Consider the following 23992-nt stretch of genomic DNA (forward strand, 5'->3'; position numbering starts at 1 on the left):
TGTGTGTGTGTGTGTGTGTGTGTGTGTGTATCTGACTCAGTTGATAGAATTCTTGCCATGCAAGCATGAAAAACTGAGTTTGGATTCTCAGTACCCATATAAAATACTGGACATGGCATGCCATGGAACCCTTTGAGTTTCAGTGCTGGTGAGGCTGAACTAAGCAGGCTCTTGAGGTTCACAACACACAGCCTCTATAAGTCACAAAACTTCCATGTGGATGAGTAGGCTGTGTCACAAAAAGTAAAGTGACAAGCGATAGGTTAAGGCTGAGCCCTGGAGCTCAAGACCGGCCAGTCTAGTTGTACTGGGAAATCCCTGGTTCACAAAGAGACCTTATCTCAAAGAATAAAATGGAAACTGTCAGAGAAAGACGTACTGATTCCAACCTCCAGCTCCTATATGTAACCACATAAACCAGTGCATTTTTAGGCATGCATCACTCACACAGAGACACCTACATGCACACATGCACACAGAGAGACACACACACACAAACGCACATGCACACATGTGCACACACCCACTCATTCACACACACCCGTTCACACACACACCACCCACACCTACAATGGGGATTAAAGTAAATATCATACCAGTGATGTTCCCTTTGGCACTCTTCCTTTATAGTAACCGAGCCTCCCAATTTTACATCATTTTTGCATCTCTTCCTGAGCTGAAATTTACAACCAAAGTATGCGCTGCTATGAATACAAAAGTGCCAAGATAATTAGACCTCAAGGTCTTCCATCAATAGGTTGCCAAATCAATAACCTATCATTTCAGTGCTCTTCATCTTTTCTCTCTGTCCCACAGGGTGCCCCGACAATCTCACCGATTCCCAATGCTTAAACCCCATTAAGGCTTTCCAAGGCTGCATGAGGCTCATCTTTATTGATAACCAGCCCAAGGACCTCATTTCAGTTCAGCAAGGTTCCCTGGGGAGTTTTAGTGATTTACACATTGATCTGTGTAGCATCAAAGACAGGTAATTATTGTCTTGTCTCCTCTGTTCCTCCACCCCTTCCCATTCTCACTGTTCTGAATATGAGTTTCTTTAAGCAAAATTCTAATCTCCAGACAGTAGACACATTAGATATAACTGAGTTGCCTAATAAAAAATATTTCTGAAGGGATTTCAGGCCCAGAGAAAATGGTTTAAATTGGTTGAGTCTCTCTTCATGTTGACTTGCAGTAAATGGGATATGCAAATTAAATCAAAATACAAATTTGTGAAAGGATTAAAATTTTATGCATAAACAATATTTGATTACTTTGAAGTTAAGAGTAAAGCATAAAGGAGGGAGGAATTGCTCTCCTTAAACCATTTCATTCCTTGCCTGCTGTGGGTCTCCTTCCCATAAATGGTAAAAGCTTCAGGAACCCTATAGCTAAGGGGTTGGGTTCTGCTCACTGTGGATGCCCTCAATTGGGGATGGCTGATCCTAGGGGACACCAACCCCATCCACTGCTTCTCTCATTCAGACAGTAAGCTAGTGAGAACCTGTACTTTTATTATACAACCCAGAGATCCAACATGATGCTCAGTTTCTAGTTGCTTCTCTCTTGGGATTTGGCTCCTCTTATGGTAGAAGGTTCTAGATTTTAAGTCAAAAAGCCAAACAGAATAGATGCTGAGTTTCAGCACTGTTTTGATGTGTTCCTTCTGTAGCACGTACCTCCTGCATTCTTCTAATTTTGCTTACCCGTTTTAAGATATTACTGAGCAGATAGGTAAATAGAATTTGTTAAGTGGATACCTGTGTGTTGGTATTACAGGCCCTTGGCTACATTAATTAGTCATTGCTATAAACTGTTATGTACCGTGATTTGTGAAAAGTGATACCAGTGAGGACATGTGATACCAGTAAGTTCATATTACTGTGAGAATGAGGAATGAAATGGAGGAAGTTTGGGCAGGTGATTGAATTCCATCTTAAAGAATGAGGCAAAATCATGCTTGGCCAAGTTGAGAGTAGACAGAAGCTGAGAGGTATTCTCACAGAATGACCAGGAAACAGACAGGGCTTCTAAGTGTTACCGAGTCAAAGTAATTTGATTTTGCATTTAAAATCTCCAGTACTAGGATGCATTTTATAACTAACAGCATATGAGGGTGTTTTGGCAATATGTATTTCCCGGGAAGCAAGAAATTGATGACTTGTCTTTCAATACATCATGTCTTAGGTTCCGTTGACGTGCTTCAGCATTTAGGTCAAGCAGGGAAGTCACATGGCTTCCACATAGCTGGGGATGTGGACCTGGAATTATCACAATGAAGACTTTTGTGCTAGCAGATTTTGGTTTCATGTTCTCTGTGAGAATTAAGAAGAAACATCATCAGATTTGGCTAGAAACATGAGTTTCACAATGTCTCCACAGCTAGGGGAGCTAGGGAGATGATGATTTCTCCCAGTCCAGGGAGAAATGATGAAAAGCATCAGATGCCTTTCCTGTGGAACATGGAAAATCAGCCATGTAGAATGTGGTCACTGCTAATGGTGGAAATGACCACTATAATTAGATGTAACGTTAGCATGCATTTCTGATACCATTGCAAATGGTATTCCCAACATACCACACTGACTTCTTGACCCTTGTGCTTTTTTATTCATTTGACCAACTGGGAAAGTGGGTAATAAAATGTGTGCTTCATTAAAATGTGCTAATTTAGAGGTCTCCAAATCAAAGCTATTACAGGAAATGGATTCCATCCCAAGTCTATATTCCCAGCAATGGAGAAACTCCCAAACCGATCATCTGGTACATCATTTTATGTATTGCAGATCCATGTAGGGACATTTGCCAACTGGGGTATCTTTGATATCTTAACATACAATCATGGAAGGTACCATTATTTTTGTTTACAAGAAAGTCATTGCCATCAGACCTGCATCTTATTTTTGTGTAATTGTAGTGTTGAGTAATTACATTACATACAAATGTGTTTTGTTTTATTGCATAATAAGAAATGTATTTGCTTTAGTGGGTAAATGGTATATTTCATTTGAATTGCAGTCACTTTCTTATTGATATAATTTGCATTTTGAAATCTGGGAGGCCGAGTGAGGGGTTACAAAGGCAGGTGTTTCCAGAGTTTTGTGTTTTCTTTTAAGTTTTGAAATAAAGGTAAATGTCATAATGGAAGTTCATATACATGTAAACTTGTAACTGCAGTCGATAGAAGGGCAGGAAATATGTGGTATAGATGCATAATAAATAAAGAGGCAATGTGTCAGAGATTAGGCAGGGTAAGAAAAGTCTCAGTGTTTGGGGAAGTAGATTGGCAGGGTCTCTGGAGCTCCCTGCCTATCTCAAACAGGGATGTTTGTTCCATTTGTCATGTATGAATGTGTTAGCCAGCTGGTATGAACCTACCTGCTAGGCACAAAAGGGGATGACCTTGGCCCTTGGCTAAGAAGACCATGGAGGCCTGAGAGTCTCCTTTTAGACAGCAGATACTAAGACCTCTAACCTTGTATTCTATGGGCTTTTTCTCCTTCACAGTGAAGTGGGGCCCACTTATGCACTCCAGCTTTTCTTCTTTTCTTTCCAAATATGTACCTTACAAATTTAAATATCTTAGTGCTAGTCATTTGGGAAGGATATCAAATATGGGAAGGCCATAGCAGTCTTCAAGGAAAAAGGCACAAACTTGCAAAAAAAAATCTTAAGGTGCTTCTCAGTGAGCTATTACGGGCCCTGTGAAATGATGTCAACAAATTTCTAAGCTCAGTTTCCTTTGAAGCATTTGATGTCTACCCTTGAAACATCACTTATGGCTGGAGAGATGTCTCCCTGGGTAAGGGTGCTATCTTCACAAATATGAAGATCTGAGTTAAGATCCCAGCACACATGTAACAAACTAAGCATGGTAATACACGAGTAACAATGCTAGTGCTGTGAGAACTAGAGATGGAAGCTTCCCTGAGCTTTCCAGTTGCTAGCCTAGTTAGGATAACAGTAGCAGCAACAACAACAAAACCATAATTACCTCCAGCTTCAAGAGAAGAAACATGCCTCAAAAGGCTAAGGTAAAGAATGATAGAGGAGGTTAGCTAACACCTTATTCCTGCCCTATACTCGTTCACAGGCATGCGCATACATACATGTTATACTTCCCCCATACATAGTAATGCTGATAATTTTTATGAAGACTGACAAACACTGATTTCTGTGCAGCTTTCTAGAATGCCAGGGAAATTTTGGATACTACACGTCTCATTCCTTGTGCACTACTCTCATACCGCAATATAATTTGAGGAAGGTCCTTAGATACCATACAGTCCCAGTCCCAGAAATGAATATGATGTGAAGGCCGCAAAATTATTATGGAATCAGGGCTTATTGCTCCTGGCTTCTGTAATTGTATCCTAAGTACATTTCCTTCTAACCCTTTTGAAAATGAAAGCCATTTGTGTTCTCCACTCTAAGGAATACATGTAAAACAGTGTATTCAGTTTCCTACAGTCATATATGTCATAAGCACAATTTCCTCCTTCTATATCTCATTTTTTTTTCTCTTACAACATTTTCTTCTAAGAAAAAACATGTGTCTCACTTTCTGGTCAGGATTCTTAGCTTCTCAGCTTGAGCATGGCGAGCTACAAACACAGAAGATGGGAAAAACATTATGTTGGATAACCTCCACGGAGTGCTTATACATCCCATCCCATATGTGGGAGTGTGTTAAAAAAACAGTGGGTAATATAAAAAGACATACATATGTCTGAGCTCTTCTCTAAAATGGAAGGCCTTTATATCAGGTGCTAGGAAAGCCAGGGGAAAGGCAGTGCCCACACCATCTGAACACTTCTCTTTAAGTGAGAAATGGTACAATATGCTATTCTCCATTTATGCTTGAAATGGGCTGAAGGAAAACCAGGACCACTCTGCTGCCTTTTCCTTTTTAATTTATCATATTTTGCCCTGTTTTATGGAGGAAAAGGAAAGTGCATTTTATCTAGTAGTTACTGAATAAACATTCATTAAATGTTACTTCCTTTAACTATCTCCACAAGCTTATAAAAATCAAGTGGTTCTTCACATGTGGGGTTGATGTACAATATCACAACGCCCAGTGCAACTTGGCAGAAATGAAATTTTTAGGGCTGTGAGATGGTCCAGTAGTTAAGAGCCCTTGCTGCTCTGGGAGAAGACCAGAGTTTCATTCCCAGCACATACATTGGTGGCACATAACCACTACTAACACTAGATCCAGTAGATTTCACATCCTCTTCAGGTCTCCCTGGGTACCTGCACTCAGATACATACATATATATATTTTTTTTAAAAAGTAAATTTTTAAGGAGTTAGTTATATCTAGGTGCCAGTCTGGGAAAAGAGAAAGGATACCAGGATGTTCTCCTGGTGATTCTAAACAACACTCACATTTAAGATCTCTGGGGTTGTCACCAATGCTAAGAAAGCTTGCCAACTGCTCAGTTAAGGTCACATATTTAGTGGTCCCAGGAGTCATATTCAAGTCCAGTATTTGTCAATTTCTGAGTCTATGGAAGTATGTAGCATCTGTTGTTAAATTTTAAAAGAAGAGTAAGCGCTTGGGTGGCCAGAGCTAGTAAAGGAGCCCACCTGAGCAGTGGGTTAAGTTTAGTGAGGTCAAGGAGCATAGACCAGGCACTTATTGTGGATTGCATAAGGTAGGACTGAGAGGAAGGGAAACATTTGAATATCAGTTTGCATGATCAAAAGGCTCCACCGGGTAATGGCAGTGCTTCACAATGAATGAAAATCGATGCTAGAGGAACTAGCCAGCAAAATAAAATGTCCGCAGTTTGAGTCAAATTAGTAGCTAATCTTTCTTTTTTTTTTCTTTAATATTTTCTTTATTTATACTTCAAATGTTATCCCCTTCCCCAGTTTTCCCCCACAATCCCCTATTCCACCCACTCTTGCCTCCCTACCCTGGCATTCTCCTACACTGGGTCATTGATCCTTCACAGGACCAAGGCACTCTCCTCCCATTGATACCCAACAAGGCCATCTTCTGCCACATATGCTGCTGGAGCCATGGGTTCCTTCATGTGTACTCTTTGGTTGGTGATTTGGTCCCTGGGAGCTCTGGGGGTTTTGATTGATTGATATTGTTTTTCTTCCTATGGGGCTACAAACCCCTTCAGCTCCTGAGCCAGGGGAAGCGTGTGTGTGTGTGTGTGTGTGTGTGTGTGTGTGTGTGTATGTTATAGTGCAGATTTTTCTCCCTTTGATTTACTCAAAGAGGATTATTTATTTTTGTGTTTTCTTTGCTATGCTTAATCTCTTCAGGTGAACTATTTCTTCTATTGTCTTCTGAGGGGCTAATTGTTCAACAGCTACTGGTTAAATTTGGTTTTAATGTGGAATGTTTTCTGTCTTCATCCATAGCGATAGAGAGTTGTGCTAGACACAGTGTCTGTGGTCTCCTAGAGTTTGTAAGACATCTTTGTATGTGTGTGTGTGTGCTATGTTCTCTGTGTGTGTATGTATGCATGTACTGTGCTCTGTATATGTGTATGCATCTGGCATGCTGTGTTTGTACATATTGGTGTGTTGTGTGAGTGCATTGTGTATGTTGTGGTGTGTGTTCCTAACTACAGGAGGGATCATCATTAACTACAGTTTTTAATAATGAGTTTGAGTCACTGAACAGGAAATTAACTATTGAAGGCCATGTAGGCAATGTGTAGCAGGACCTGGTTATGCACCAAAAACTCTGATAGAGGAGAGCTGTTGCCCGTTTCTCCATGTTGCTCACTCTAGTCTGTGGAGAACAAGAACCCCACATTCTTTTGCAGGATTCTGAAGCCAAAAAGTGATGTATTTACATGGTGCTTCAGAAATCATATACTGTAGTAGCTGGAAAACACATTGAGTTGGTAAAGTGGTTGTTGCCAAAGTATGAGGACCTATGTTTGGAATACAGCATCCACATAAAAAGTAGAGTGGTGTACTTAAAATCCCAAGATGGGGAGACAGAGACAAGAGGTTTCCTCTAGTCCGCTGGCCAGTTAGTCTTCTACATGCTCAATACACATGTACACATATATCTTCAAACATGTGTGGCTACAAAAACATGAAAAGGAATTACAATCCATGCTGTTTATTGTTACAATTTGTGAAGAACATATTGAGAGTCAGAACACATTGGGATCTAAGATTTCCTGAAGAAGTCTTGTCCTTACCTAGTTCTCTGGGATGATTGTGGGTGGGAGGAACTTTATAATTAGCCTAGAATAGCTGTTCTATGTAGAAAGAGTCTGAGAGACTTCAGTATGGGCACTCCATCTGGAATTCCTCAAGGGTAAAAAAAATAAAAAGAACAAGAAGAAGAAAAGAAAAGAAAGAAATGCCTGAATCATTCTTGTGCCTTGGTTATAGTTGAGAATGTAGCTGATTGGTTGACACAGCCAAGGACCTCTGTCTTTAGAAAACTCTGTAAAAGTTATTAACAGATATGATGGTGATTACAATTATTTTCTTTATTTCTTCTTTTTCATCTCCTCCTTATTCCACTCCTCATCCTTCTTATTTCTCTTCTTCCTCCTTCCCTTTCCTTTTGAGACAGTATCTCACGATTTGTAAAGGCTGCCCAGATGTCACTCTCAAGTTGAGGTAGGCCTGGAATTAAATTCATAATGATATTTCCACTTTAGCCTACAAAACTCTAGTACTTTAGGCATGAGTTATTATGCCTGGATAAGAAACATAATTTGATCAAATAATTATGGAAACAATCCTCTGTTTCCAAATTGTACAGGCAACATGGTATAAATACATGAATCATTAGAAGATAATCTGAGATGAAGGCCAGGAGTCAGGAAGAGCAGATGTGGATGTCCCTCTCTGAACTGTAGAAACAGTTGTTCAGAAGTCTGTAGAGAGAATATCTTGTGTATTATATGGATCCATCACTTGCCAATTAAAAAGCCTACTGCCTATGGCTTGGGCAGGAAATGAAATGTGGGAAGTCTGGGAGGGAGAAAGAGTTCTGAGAGAGAGCCAGGGGGGAGATTTACCCTGGGAAGATGTGAGCAGATGGACTGTACGTGAGCACAGATAACCAGCCATATGACAAAATGTAGATTAAAATAAACGGGTTATCTTACTTTATAATTCTAGGGAGAGACAAGCCTAGCCATATGGCCAAGGTATTTGTAAATATATTTTGAGTCTGAGTCTTATTTGTGGGAGCATAGTGGTGGGAGGAAGATCCCAAGCCTAACTTCTATAGAAGTCATTGTCAATCACTAGCAACAAACTGCTGAAAGGCTGAACAAGTCTGGTGGAGGGCTCTTCACTGTGTCCTACCTGGATATTTCTGTCTTCTATGAGCCTGAGGGGCCTAAGTGCAGAGTTCTGTTCTTCTTTCTTGGTAATTTGTAATGAGCATTTTAGCTAAAAGTAAATTTCCTATCTGTCCTAATAATTGTGAACTTGGTAAAATCTAAAGATATCTAAAAGACAAGTTCTCAACATGTCTGTAAGAGAATTTCTAAATTAAGTTAGTTGAGGTGGGAGGGCTCATTATGAATGGGAGTACTACTATCCGATTGACTAAGGGCATGAACTGAATGAAAAAGGAGAAAGAGATTGGAGTACCAGTTTTCATCCATTTCAGCCTCCTGACTGCACATTAACTGTGACCAGCTAGCATATGTACCTGCTGCCATGCCTGCCTCACTTGCTGAGTTCGGGGTAAACTGAAATATTGTGCCTCAAAAAATAAGGTAGAATGACAACCAAGCTCCTTCTCCAGCCTCCATGAACACGTGTACATTCATGAATACACAGACACACACAGAGACACAGACACATGCACACACACACACACACACACACACACACACACCTCAAGACTCCCCAACCTCTTCTACTTCTCTAAGATTCGTGGATTTATAGTATGGAGTTTTAAAGTGATGTGATCTCAAATTATAGACTCATGCTTTAGAAGAAGTAACATAGCAGAGAATGATTTCCTTAAACACAATTCATCCCTAAGCCATGTCCTCACTTCCTTCAATGTGCATTTGTTACTGTAATACAAATGGAGCCAGCTGGCTTTAATTATGTGTGTTGTTGTTGATTTGTACATGTACCCATATGTAAACGGATGCACAGCTAGACTACATGTGTCCTGAAGGCCAGGGGCTCACACCTGCTATCTTCCTCAGTCACATTCCACCTTGTTTTCGAACACAGATTTTTCTCATTGAACCTGAGTTTACTTGGCTACTCCAGAGTACTTTCCTAGCGTATATGAGAATTTCAGAGACATCCCCTGTACTGTCTAAAAGAACTAAAGCTGTATCTAAACCCCACCTGCCCATATAGCCTCTCTTAGAATCCACCCTGCTCTTTCCTTGTTTAACTGTCATTTAGTGTCCAGCTGTAATCATTACTTGTTCTCTGCATTAGAAGCTCCTTGGTGTCAGATATTGCATTCTGCTGAGTGCAGGCGCTTTCACATACATCAGAATTTGAACACCTCTGACTTTAACAGCATTTACTCTTGGTGGTTGGAGACGAGCCACACACAAATATTACACAAGTTAACATTATCCTTTGGTGCTGGATATAGTATTTACTCAAGGTGAAGAATAAACATAGAAAAATTTGATATCCACATAAAACTCTTTACACTGGGGGAGGGAAGAAAACCAGTTGGCCCAGATTTGAACACATAGTAAGGAAAGTAATATACATAACTGATGTTTCCTTGCTAGTAAATACTTCCCACACACTGATAGCAGGTTGGAACTAAAGTGGAGCTTAAGGATAGTGACACATTCTCACAGCTTGAGCCAGAGTCTGTGATGCACTTTCCTGGGATGCATGCTCAACACAAGCTAAATAATAACATGTCTTCTAAGAGTTAGGAATCCATCCTTTCACCTCATTCTAATCTTGAAAACTTCCCACACAGTGCAAGATTTTTACTCCACTTGAAAACCAAGAATACCCAATCGAAGCACCACCAGGGCCAGCTGTCACTATTCTGCAACCACTATCTAGCACGAATATGTTTGTTTTGCGAGGTGATCATAAAATTAGACAAACAAGCCACAGCAACGTATCTGAGCAATGCAATCTATAAATAATACAGTGGAAGGAAGCACACTAGCACAATATCTTTATTACAATCTTATGCTTTAAGAAAATAAATGGGACATGTGTGGAGTGTGGAGAGAAGGCAGCTAGAGAGGAAAAAAAAGAAGCAGACAGTGCTCTTAGCAAATGTTAAAGATGGGACTGCTCTTCCCATAATGAGACAAAGGGAGAGTACATTGGGAATCCATGCAGCTTCTGGATGCCAGATTGGCAGCTGTGAAGTTAGCTCTCTTTGCCTGGAGGAATGACAAGCAGTGTCCCTGAAGGGTGCTAACAGGTTTGTGCCCCTGTCTGCTTCGATCTGAAAGTGGAAATACCAAAGAATACAATTTTTTTTCAGTCCATAAAGGAAGAGTGGAATTATATACTCTTTTTTTTTTCCTCAACATTATCAAAAGTAACTTTGTTAATCATTTATTTATTGGCTATGTCAGACTCCATGATTTTCTGGTCTGAAAAACTCTGCTTTCAACTTTTACCAAATGTGGTTTGACATCTGTTTTGTGTGTGTGTGTGTGTGTGTGTGTGTGTGTGTGTGTGTGTGTGTGTGTGTGTGTGTGTGTGGTGTGTGTGTGTGTGTGTGTGTATGTGTGTGTTTGAGTCTGTCTGTTGCCTGTCTGTCTGCCTAGGTATGCATGCACATGTATGTGCATATATGTGTAGGCCCAAAGTCAATGCAAATTTTCTCCCTCAGTTGTTTTTCCTTCCATACTCTTTTGAGACAGGATCTTTTATTAAACTTATTTATAGCTTACTAGTTTTGTTATACTGTCTGCCTAGACAGCTCCAGGGATCCTACCACCTCTTCTTCAGTGATATAATCACAGTTGCATGCCACCATGTGCAACGCTTACATGAGTTCTGAGGATCTAAACCCGGCTACTCATGGTGTCATAGCAAGTACTTAACTGACAAATCTATATTCCCAGTCCATAAAATACCATTAAAAAGGGTGGAAAATAATGATAAAAGGAATATAGGAGATGGGTGGTTTTTATCCTCTTCAAAGTGTTTTTTTTCTTTTTTCTTTTTTTGATGGAAATTTAGTCATTTTTATTTAGCAAAACAGACATTGTCAGTGACACTAGCTTTATAAGCTTTATGTAAATCCTTAAGCACATTTCTTACCCCAAGCACCTAAATTTATATTGTGCTGCCAACTTACCCATTGACTAGGCTGCTGTGAAATGTCAAATAGCTGAAGGACCTTTAGTGGAAAGCACGGATAGTTCCATCAACTGAATTGCCTTAAGAACTCAACACAGTGAATCTCACAGCAGCTACCAACACAGTGGGACTTTAGGAAGTCTGGCTTCTTTGGTTCTCAGGTGCTCATCTGTGAAATGCAAATGCTGGATAAACTAAGCATTGAAGTCATTCCCATGTCTAACATTCTTTAACTTTGTGATTCAGTGTTTCACTGCAGTATGCTGCCTTTAAGAAATGAGGATAATTGACTCCAACTCAATTTTTCACCTTAGGATGATAAAGCACAGACATATAAAAACTGTAAAAGATGGGTGGTTTAATGAAGGATAAACAGTCACGATGCCTGCCATTGTCACTCTGGTCAAACTGTAAAACACTATTACTGCCTCCTTATGCCACATCACGTGGCCCATCCCACTCTCTACCTCCTGTCTCCTCTTCTTCCTTCTCCTACTAACTACTATCTTCATTTCTTAAAATATGTATGCATATTTTTATTTATGTGCACATGTGTATTGCTATGTCTATCTTTGCCAATATGTGAAGGTCATATGGAGGTCAGAAGACTGTATCGTATTCCCTGCAGCTGAAGTTACAGGTGATAGCTCTCCACCATGGTGCTAGAAGCTGAACTCTGGTCTTCAGGTACAACAGCAAGTTCTCTTAAAACTCTTAGTCATCTCTCCAGCCCCATCTATCTCCATTTTAAAATAATCAATCATTTCTTTGTAGTCGTTCAATTCAGTTACTCTTTGTTAACGAATTCACCTTACCTACATGTAATTTGCATGCTAAAATTTTTGTTAGCATGGGTATTTGGTTACATAGTTTTTTTTTTTTTTTTTTTTTTTTTTTTTTTTTTTTTTTTTTTTTTTTTTTTTTTTTTTTGTCTAATTCTCAATTTTTCTTTATGTCGTGTATTGTCAATTGTTCTCCCTAGGCAATCTCTTGTTGGTAGTAACCCCTTTTTTCCTTTTTGTTTTTTGAAGTTCTTTTCTTATCTTCTTTTCTGTATTTGGTCAAAGTTAGAACAATTAAATATAGTAGAATAAAATGATAGGACAGTTCAATGCTACATACAGCTTATTATCCACTAATTATGTGGCTCAAAACTTTGAGGCACTGTATTGAAATACAAACATAAAGTCTTCCCATTTTACAAGGGAGGGAGCTAACACTGACAGGTGTTAAATAGCTTATCAAGTTACATAGACAGCAAGTACTTTCATTAGAAACTTAACAGGCTCCTGAGATCCTTTGAAATGTCTAAAATGTTTCCCCTTGAAAGTCATGCTGCACGCTGAATGGGTCTATACAATTATCTGCATGATACAGGATAGCTTCTATACAAAGCTATACTGCGCCGGGAACAATGCTGATGTCAGAGGAAGGACATGTACATAAAAGGACTGATAAACTAGACAGGAATAAAGAAAAGCACATGTCTAGAGATAATTGGACCAAGGATCCAAATAAAATCCTTGCTCATAATGGATGTTTGAAATAATGGCAGCCTATTCTCAGGTAAAAATATCAAAGTAGATGAGAATCTCTTGTGATGTGAATGGAAACTGTTCGACACAGGCTCATGTGTTTGAACACTGTGTCCTTACCTGTTCAGAAGGCGTCTGTGACATTTTATGTGGTAAAGACCAGGTAGTCTAAGTTGATGACTAGGGATGGCCTGCGATATTTGATAGCCAAGCCCACTACCTGTTCACTTGCACCCTCCTGGGTTGCAACGTATCCAGCTGGTCTGCAGGCTCTGCTGTTAGACACTCTCTGCACGCTGTCTTTGTCTTTTCTGGATGAATCCATCCCCTTGAACTGTAAACCAGATGAACTTTTCCTTCCTCATGTAGCTTATAGAAGGTGTTTTATCAGCAACTGGCTCAGTAACTAATATAAAGCACAGCTAGGGTTTCAAACAAATATTTGCTTTGAAGAATCAAGTATTAAAGATATAGAATACACTACTCATTGTAATATTTTATAACAAGGGAAGTGTTCCTTTTTATGCTGGTGAATGCAGTCATTAGTGATGATTATGAACTTAAAATATGGTTATTGAAACGAGAAACTCATTTTTAAAAATTTATTCAGTTCTAATAAGTTTAAATTTTGACTGACATCCAACTTACAAACTCTGGAACTATCCTTAATCTGACCCCAGGTGTAATTTACAGACTCTTTAATATTTTGAAATTTCATAAAGTTGAGAAGAACATATTACCAATCTTAGTGGAAATATTAGGTCCCAGTAGAATTATAATTTTCAGAATCATCTTGTATATCATGAATCTTGTATCCAAATCTTGTATCCTGTGATATTTGTTTGCACAGATCATAAATCTGGTGACTGATGCTCCTATAAATCCGTTAAGAGTGAATTTTAAAACTTATGAGTTGTGATTCTTATTTGGTGATGAGTTCTGAGGTAAATATCATTGATAGAGTTTCCATAAAAAGTATGGTGGCTTCAGGTGGTATGTGTATCTCTGTGTGTGTGTGTGTGTGTGTGTGTGTGTGTGTGTGTGTGTATTTTAGATATTGACATATGTCATACTACTCTTACCTTTTTTCTTTTATTTTTATAATCTTATTTATTTTATTGGATATTTTCTTAATTTACATTTCAATTGTTATCCCCTTTATCAGTTTCCTTTACTCCCAGAAACCCCCATCGCACCCCTCTTCCCCCACATCTATAAGTGTGTTACTCCATCCACTTACACACTCCTGTCTCCCTGTCCTCAATTTCCACACACTAGGGCATTATCAAGCCTCCATAGTACCAAGGACCTCTCTTCCCACTGATGCCTGACAAGGCCATCCTCTGCTACATATGCAGCTGGAGCCATGTGTACTCCTTGGATGGTGGCTTAGTCCCTGGGAACTATAGGGGAATCTGGTTGGTTAATATTGTTTTTCTTTCTATGGGGTTGCAAACCCCTTCAATTCCTTCAGTCCATTCTCTAATTCCTCCATTGGGGACCCCATACTCAGTCCAATGACTGGCTGAAAGCCTGTCAGGAGACAGCTATATCAGGCTCCTTTCAGCAAGCATTTCTTGGCATCCACTATGGTGTTGGGTTTTGGTGACAGTTTATGGAATGAATCCCCAGATGTGACAGTATTTGAATGGCCTTTCCTTCAGTCTCTGCTCTACACTTGGTCTCCATATTTGCTCCCATGAGTATTTTGTTCTCCTTTCTAAGAATGACCAAAGCACCCACACTTTGGTCTTCCTTCTTCTTAAGCTTCATGTGGTCTGTGAATAGTATCTTGGGTATTCCAAGTTTTAGGGCTAATATCCACTTATCAGTGAGTGCACACCATGTGTTCTCATTTGTGATTGGGATACCTCATTCAGGATATTTTCTAGTTCCACCCATTTGCCTAAGTATTTCATATGAAGTCATCGTTTTTGTTTTGTTGTTGTTGATTTGTTATTTTTTGTTTTTGTTTGGTTGGTTGGTTTTTCGAGACAGGATTTTTCTGTATAGCTCTGGCTATCCTGGAACTCAATCTATAGAACAGGCTGGCCTCAAACTCAGAAATCCGCCTGTCTCTGCCTCCCAAGTGCTAGGATTAAAGGCATGAGCCATAATAGCAGAGTAGTACTCCATTGTGTTAAACTCCTTTCTAGCTTCTGGCTATTATAAATAAGGCTACTGTGAACATACTAAAGCATGTACAATCCCCATCAAAATACCAACTCAATTTGTCATAGAGTTAGAAAGAGCAATTTGCAAATTCATTTGGAATAACAAAAAACCCAGGATAGCAAAAACTATTCTCAACAATAAAAGAACTTCTGGGGGATTCGCCATCCCTGACATCAAGCTGTATTAGGGGCACAATAGTGATAAAAACTGTAGGTATTGGTACAGAGACAAGCAGAAAGATCAATGGAATAGAATTGAAGACCCAGAAATGAACTCACACACAGAAATGACCCCCTTTGTCATTTTATCTTTGACAAAAGAGCTAAAAGCATCTAGTGGGAAAAAAGGCAGCATTTTCAACAAATGGTGCTGGTTCAACTGCCAGTCAGCATATAGAAAAATAAAAATTGACTCATTCTTAGATCCTTGTACAAAGCTCAAGTCCAAGTACATCAAATATCTTCCCACAAAACCAGATACACTGAAACTTATAGAAAAGAAAGTGGGGAAGAGCCTCAAACACATGTGCACAGGAGAAAAGTTCCTAAACAGAACACCAATGGCTTATGCTCTAAGATCAATAATTGACACTACATAAAATTGCAAAGCTTCTGTAAGGCAAAGAACACTGTTAATAAGACAAAACAACAACCAACAGATTGGAAAAAAGATCTTTAACAATCCTACATCTTATAGAGGGTTAATACCTAATATATAGAAAGAACTCAAGAAGTTAGACTCCAGAGAGTCAAATAACCCCAATAAAAATGGGGTAGAACCATTGGTCCCACCATGTTTACTCTCTGGTTGGTGGTTTAGTCCCTGGGAGCTCTATGCCCCAGAGGAGGGGAATGCCAGGGCCAGTAAGCAGGAGAGGGTGTGGTGGCAAGCAGGGTGAGGGGGAAGGAGGAAGGGAACAGGGGTTTGTTCTTGTTGTTTGTTTGTTTGTTTGTTTGTTTTTTGGAGGGGAAACTTGGAAAGGAGATATCGTATGACATGTAAATAAAGAAAATATCTACTAAAAAAATGGGGTACAGAGCTAAACAAAGAATTTTCAACTGAGGAATATCAAACGGCAAGGAATCACCCAAAGAAATGTTCAACATTCTTAGTCATCAGGGAAATGCAAATTAAAACAACCCTGAGATTTGACCTCACACCAGTCAGAATGGTTAAGATAAAAAAACTCAGGTAACAGCAGATGCTGGTGAGGATGTGTACCAGCTTGCAATCTCACCAACACTCCTCCATTGTTGGTGAGATTGCAAACTGGTACAATGACTCTGGAAGTCAATCTGGTGGTTCCTCAGAAAATTGGACAGAGTATTACTTGAGGAACCAACTATACCACTCCTGGGCATATACCCAAAGGATTCTCCAACATATAACAAGGACAGATGCACCTTATTTTTCAAGATAGGGTCTCTCACTGAATGTGTAGTGCTCTAAATTGGTTAGACTAGTGATCTGAAAGCCCCAAATATCCTTCTGTGTCTACCTTCTATCCCCAGAATTATAGGTGGGTGATGCCATGTTCAGCTTACTATTGAATGATTACTGGAAATCTTCATGTTATAATTTGCTCAATGATTCATTCCCCCTAGCCCCTCACCTGGACATTTGTACTAGAACAAATGAAAGCTTGGCATGCCTGATCATAGGTAGTAACCTAACATATACTTTAATCTTATACATAAAGTAATCCTAAAATTTGGTACCAACAATTTTGGCTATTTACTCCACATACTGGAATGTTTAAAAATAATTAGGAAATCCTTTAAAATGTATAATTTGGTAACCCTAAATCCTAGATTTTCAAATTAAGTTCATCTGGAATGGAGACTGGGTTTGTGTTGAGTCAAACACCCTAGCCCATCTGTGAGTCATTTAGAAATATTGAGTCAGCAGTTTAAACACATTAGTCTTTTGAGCATATCATAATACTGGCTCATCCAAAAAATTTCCCCTGTATAGCAAGGAAATAGATTCCCTCCCAGCTTTGCCTGTTACTAACCAAGATCTCTAGAAAATATTCATTTATTCAAAAAGTTTGAGAAATGCCAATGTAACAAAAGTGAAATGATTTGTTTTTTGCTGGAGGATTTCTCTCTGTGTGTGTGTATTGTACAAGTGTACATTCCGTATGTTTATAATCTGTAAGATGGGAAGTCTTTGGAAGTAGTCTTCAATTTTGCAAACACATCTGACCATTATAATGTTTAATATTGATTTTAAATAAGGTAGCATCTAAATTCATGTAGGAAACAAACATATGAGCATGTCTGTGCGCAACTTTCTAGCTTAAGTTAACAGAGGAGTACCTGTCTTAGATGTGATCAGGACAAGTACACTGAGGGGGTCCTGGAGATAAGTTGAAAGGAGCTGCTCAGTAGCACGGATCTGTCTGCTTCCTGGCTGCAGATGCTGTTAGGACCTGCTGCTTCCTGTTATAATTGATTCTTCCCTCAAGCTGAGACCAAACAATCCTTCCTCTCTCAGCAGGATTTGTCTAGTGGTTTGTAATGGCCACTTGTGGAAGGAAATGAGTAATACAGCCACAAAGCTGCTCTCTAGATGAATCTGCTTTTCGGCATGTTTCTAAAAACCCTGCTCTAGATTTCATAAATTATCATACACACTAGGGACCCTTGGCTTTCCCTCTTGTCACAAAGACTGCAGTGAAGAGAACTAGGGGCTCTAGATAGCCACTGGTTTCCCTGTCCCCTTCTCTGAAAAACAGATGCATCTGTTTTTTCCTCTTTTCTCATGTTTCTTCCTTCCAGTGTTGTGGAATTTGGGATTTTGACAGGTTCATTTGGAAGATACCAGTTGTCTGCTTGGTTTCTACTATGTTAAATTCTCCTAGTGACTCTTGAGCTCTGAGTCTCACTTTTCTGCACACAGTGACACTGTCTTACGAAGTTGTTTTATTGATCTGTTAGAATGATTCCTGTTACAGACTTTACAAAGTTCACTCTACTGAGTGTACAGTTGAACACATGGAAGAAAGCGGCTTTGTTTTCAATATGATTGCATTTCCTAAGAATAGACAAAAGCTGGACTTACCTTCTCAAGGTTGGTGAGGTAACCAACACCAACAGGTTATACATCAATCTCAGTCAGTCCTAATAATGGTGGTGAACTGGCTACATATCCAGCCGGTATTTGGGATTCGGGGGGCCGGGGGGAGGGAAGCATGGTGAATGAGATCAGCAGCAGAGGTACAAGGACAGGAAGGATGAAAAGAAGTTAACTTTCTTAGCCTCTGAGAGGAAAATGTTAAATGAAACTGAGAGAAGACTCCTCCCAGCTGACAATTATCACATAACACGGACAATTGTCACATGACATTCCATTACAAATGAGGGAAAATGCCAACTAATAAACAGCTAAGGACTGGAATTTCTGGTATGGGTTATGAATGTTGAAGCTAAATGACGTGTGAATTTTTTTTTTGAAAGTGAGAGACAATGATCATAGGAAATTATGCCTTGTGTTAAAATTGGTGACTATGGGAAGACTTGTAGAAACATTTCTAATTTGTGGTGTGTGTGTGTGTGTGTGTGTGTGTTATACATTTGTGTGGGTGGGTACATATGCTCCAGCACACATATTCACATATTAAAAGAGAATCTCATATATCCTTTTCTGTCACTCTCCATCCAATTCCCTTGAGACAAGATCTATCATTGACTCTAGAACTAAGCTGACAGCCAAAAAGCTTGAACAATCCTCCTGTCTTTGTCCCCAACAGTACCAGTGTTACAGGTGCATATGACTATAATCAGCTTTATTTCTATCTGGGTGCTGAGGATTCAAAATTGGGAGTCTTTTTGTGGTTGACAAGCAAGTGCTCTTACCCTCTAAGCCACCCTCCCAGCCCAAGTATCTAATTTTTTTCTGTTGTAGACTGGGGTATTCTTCATTATTACTAGATTTACGTCAACTTGAAATAGGATGGAGTCATTTAGAAAAGAAAACTTCAATTAAGAAAGTCCCTCATGAGATCGCCCTATGTGGCATTGTCTTGATTTATGATTGATATGTGATGGAGGTAATTTACTGTGGGCAGTGCCATACCTGGGTTTGTGGTCCATCCAAGGTGCTATAAGAAGCAGACTGAAAGGGCTATGAATAATAAACTTATAAGGGATACTTCTCCATGGTCTCTGCACCAACACTTTTCTCCAGTTTTCTCTCCTATGTGAGATCTTGCCCTAACTTCCCTCTGTTATGGGGTAAAAATTGTAAGCTGAAATAAACCCTTTCCTTCCCAAGTTGCCTTTGGTCATATTTTGTCACAGTAATATAAAGCCTAAGTCAGACATGGTTCCAGAGGGATCTTGAGTTTCCCCTGGTATAGAAATCAGTAGCACTCTGATTGCTGTTTTCCCAAAAGAGAATTATTCAGATAATAAAACAAAAGGCTGAAAAATTGGAAGAAAACGGTTCTTCATGATAAGACAATATAGATGAAGCATGGAAAATCATGATTCTGGCAGGCATGAGGCTTGCACTTCTCCTCTCTGTGCTGTCTCCTGCTGTGTGCCTCATCTTTCCTGGCATCGTCAAGGAAGGGGTGCACCTTTCTGGAAGCTCATTTTACCCACACCTCAAACTGTTAGAAGTTGATGTATACCCCGTATAGTGATGTAAGCACCATTAAAGTTGAAAAGTTCAGTAGAGAAAAGAGGAACAGCATACTGCATGTGCTCTGCTGGAGAGGAAGCCAGGTTTAGTGACCAATTCAGAGTCCATCACCACTTTCTTTTCTTATATTCTGTTGTAATGAACTGCATCGCTATCTTGTTTAGCAGACTTGAGGTGTCCCAGCTGGGCTTGCTATGACTGATGACTGCTCTTTACCTTATCTTTAAGTACAGAGGGCTCAGATTAGTCAGTAGTCACTCCTTCCTAGAGATAACTGCTAGCCCATATTACCACAAGTTCTGTGATTTTTTTTTTATATTCTTTAATGCCTTACTTTTGCCAACATCCATCCATCTAGGTTTTCCAAAATTTAATGAGTGGGAAGGGCTATTTTAATAGTGGATTCGATGGGCTGCAGAGTTCTTTTTTTTTTCCATTTGATATTTTTTTTATGTACATTTCAAATGTCATCCCCTTTCTTAGTTTCCCCTCTGCAACCCCCCACCTGGGAAATACCCTATCACATCCTCCCTTCTTCTGCTTCTACGAGGGTGTTTCTCCACCCACCCACCCACTCCCACCTCCCCACCCTCAATTCCCCTACACTGGGGCATCTATCAAGCCTTCATAAAACAAAGGACCTCTCCTCCCATTGATGCCTGCCTGACAAGGCCATCCTCTGCTAAATATGCAGCTGGAGCTATGTGTATACCTTGGTTGATGGCTTAGTCAAGCTCTGAAAGCTCTGGGGGAACTGGCTGGTTGATATTGCTCTTCTTTCTGTGGGGAGGCAATCCTCTTCAACTCCTTCAGTCCTTTCTCTAACTCCTCTATTGGGGACCCAATGCTTAATCCAATGGTTAGCTGCAAACATCTGCCTCTGTATTTGTAAGGCTCTAGGAGGTCCTCTCAGAAGACAGCTATATCAGGCTTCTTTCAGCAAGCATTTCTTGGCATCTACAATAGTGTTGGGTTTTGACGATTGTATATGGGATGAATCCTCAGGTGGGACAGTCTCTGGATGGCATTTCCTTCAGTCTCTGCTCTACACTTCATCTCCATATTTGCTCCAGTGAATATTTTGTTCTCTTTCTAAGAAGGAACAAAGCACTCACACTTTGGTCTTCCTTCTTCTTGAGCTTCATGTGGTCTGTGAATTGTATCTTGGGTATTCCAAGCTTTTGGGCTAATGTCCACAAAAAGAAGCAAATATACCCAACAGGAGTAGATGGCAGGAAATAATGAAACTCAAGGCTGAAATCAACCAAATGGAAACAAAAAGAACTATACAAAGACTCAATAAAACCAGATTCTGGTTCTTTGAGAAAATCAACAAGATAGATAAACCCTTAGCCAGACTAACCAGAGGGCACAGAGACAGTATCCAAATTAATAAAATCAGAAAAGAAATCAGAGACATAACAAAGGAAACCATGGAAATCCAAAAAGTCATCAAATCTTACTACAAAATTTATACTCAACTAAACTGGAAAATCTGGATGAATGGACAATTTTCTAGACACATACCAGGTACCAAAGTTAAAACAGGATCATATATGCAATCTAAAAGGTCCCATAGCCCCTAAAGAAATTAAAGCAGTCATTAATAGTCTCTCAACAAAAAAACAAAAACAAAAAAAACAACAAAAAAAGAAAAACAAAAAAATAACAAAAAAATAAAAACAAAAAAAAAACAAAAACAAAAAACAAAAAAACAAACAAACAAACAAAAAAACGCGGAGGACCAGATGGGTTTAGTGCAGAACTCCCTTAAAGAAGACCTAATACCAATACTCTTCAAACTATGCCACAAAATAGAATCAGAAGGAACACTAACCAATTCATTCTATGCAGCCACAATTAGGCTTATACCTAAACCACACAAAAGACCCAAGAAAGAAGGAGAACTTCAGACCAATCTCCCTTATCAGCATTGATGCAAAAGTAACATAATTCTTACCAATGGAATCCAAGAACACATCAAAACGATCAACACAATCATGTAGGCTTCATCTTAGGGATGCAGGGATGGTTCAATATACAGAAATACATCAACATAATCCACTACATAAACAAACTCAAAGGAAAAAACACATGAACATTTGATTAAATGCTGAAAAATCATTTGACAAAATTCAGCATCTCTTCATGTTAAAAGTCTTAGAAAGATCAGGAATTCAAGGCCCCTACCTAAATATAGTAAAAGCAATGTGTAACAAACCAGTATCCAACAACAAACTAAATGGCGAGAAACTTTAGTCAATCCTACTAAAATCAGAGACTAGGCAAGGCTACTCTTTCCCTATCTCTAGCGAGAATTCTCGTGTACTTCTGATAGGTCTGCCTTTATATATTACTTGACCTTTTTCCCTCACTGCTTTTAATATTCTTTCTTTGTTTTGTGCATTTGGTGTTTTGACTATTATGTGGACAGAGGAATTTCTTTTCTAGTCCAGTCTATTTGGAGTTCTGTAGGCTTCTTGTATGTTTAAGGGCATCTCTTTCTTTAGGTTAGGCAACTTTTCTTCAATAATTTTGTCGAAGATATTTACTGGCCCCTTAAGTTGGGAATCTTCACTCTCTTCTATATCTATTATCCTTACATTTGGTCTTCTCATTGTGTTCTGGATTTTGTGGATGTTTTGGGTTAGGAGCTTTTTGCTTTTTGCATTTTCTTTGACTGTTGTATTAATGTTTTCTATGGCATCATCTGCCCCCAAGATTCTCTCTTCTATCTCTTGTATTCTGTTGGAGATGCTTGCATCTATGACTCCTGATCTCTTTCCTAGATTTTCTAACACCGGGGTTGTCTCCCTTTGTGATTTCTTTATTGTTTCTATTTCCAATTTTAGATCTTGGGTGGTTTTATTCATTTCCTTCACCTGTTTGATTGTGTTTTCCTATAATTCTTTAAGGGAGTTTTTTGTTTCCTCTTTAAGGGCTTCTAGCTTTTTACCTGTGTTCTCCTCTATTTCTTTAAGTGAGTTATATATTTCCTTCTTTAAGTCCTTGTTATCATCATGAGAAGTGATTTTAGGTCTGAGTTGATTCCTGATTTTCTGGTGTGATGGTGTATCCAGGACTTGCTATGGTGGAAGAATTGGGTTCTGATGATGCCAACTAACCTTGGTTTCTGTTCTTCATGTTCTTATGCTTGCCTCTATCCATCTGAATATCTCTAGTGCTACCTGCCCTAGCTATATCTACTGGAGCTATTCTTCCTGTAATCCTGGTTATGTCAGAACTCCTCAGAGTCCAGCTGTCTCTGTGATCCTGAGATTCTTGGTGTGTCAGAGTTCCTGGGAGTCAAGCTACCTCTGGGACCCTGAGATAATGGTGTGACCAAGCTCCTGGAAGTAAAGCCTCTTTTGGGTGCTGTGGAACTGGCTGCAGAATTCTTTTCTTTATTAGAAATTTTTTTTACTTACATGTCATATAATATCTCTTTTCCCAGTTTCTCCTCCCCCCCCAAAAAAAAACCAAAACCAACAAAACAAACCTCTGTTCACTCCTCCCTCCCCCATACCCCTGCTTGCCACAGCACCCTCTCCTGCTTACTGGCCCTGGCATTCCCCTACACTGGTGCATAGATCCTTTATCGGGCCAAGGGCCTCTCCTCCCATTGACGATCGAATTGGCCTTCCTCTACTATACATGCTGCTGGAGCCATTGGTCCCACCATGTGTACTCTTTGATTGGTGGCTTAATCCCTGGGAGCTATGAAGGTACTAGTTAGTTAAAGTTGTTGTTCGTCCTAAGGGCTGCAAACCCTTCAGCTCTTTTGGTCCTTTCTCTAGCTCCTTCATTGCAAATCCTGTACTCAGTTCAATGAATGGCTGTGAGCCTCTACTTCTGTATTAGTCAGGTATTGTCAGAGCCTCTCAGGAGACAGCTATATCAGGCTGGATTGTCCTTCCTTCAGTCTCTGCTCCATAGTTAGTCTCTGTAACTCCTTCCATAGGTATTTTGTTCCCCCTTTTAAGAAGGAATGACGATCCACATTTTTTTTCTTTTAGATATTTTCTTTATTTACATGTAAATTTCTCCATTCCCAGTTTCCCCTCCAAAAAACAAAGAAACACACAAAAACAACCAAAACAAACCCCTGTTGCCTCCCACTTCCCCATGCCTGCCACCCCGCCCTCTCCCACTTTCTGGCCCTGGCATTCCCCTAAACTGGGGCACAGAAATTTCACAGGGATGAGCTCCTCTCCTCCTACTGATGATTGAATTTGCAATCCTCTACTTTACACATGCTGCCTGAACAATTAGACCCCTCCATGTGCAGTATTTGGTTGGTAGTTGAGACCCTGGGAGCTCTGAGGGTACTACTTAGTTCATATTGTTGTTCATCCTAA

The 23992-nt window shown here is 39.6% G+C and overlaps 1 protein-coding gene across 5 annotated transcripts in view; it reads left to right on the forward strand.

The window, feature by feature from the left end:
* Cntnap5 (contactin associated protein family member 5) overlaps positions 1-23992 on the forward strand; it is a 910241-nt gene that overhangs the window by 496267 nt on the left and 389982 nt on the right. For all 5 annotated transcript variants that reach the window (XM_031380047.1, XM_031380056.1, XM_031380065.1 and 2 more), the window contains one exon: positions 817-988. In XM_031380047.1, the coding sequence (XP_031235907.1) occupies positions 817-988 (172 nt within the window). The remainder of the gene's footprint in view (positions 1-816; positions 989-23992) is intronic.

Source organism: Mastomys coucha, unplaced genomic scaffold, assembly GCF_008632895.1.
Source record: "Mastomys coucha isolate ucsf_1 unplaced genomic scaffold, UCSF_Mcou_1 pScaffold1, whole genome shotgun sequence".
NCBI lineage: Eukaryota > Metazoa > Chordata > Mammalia > Rodentia > Muridae > Mastomys > Mastomys coucha.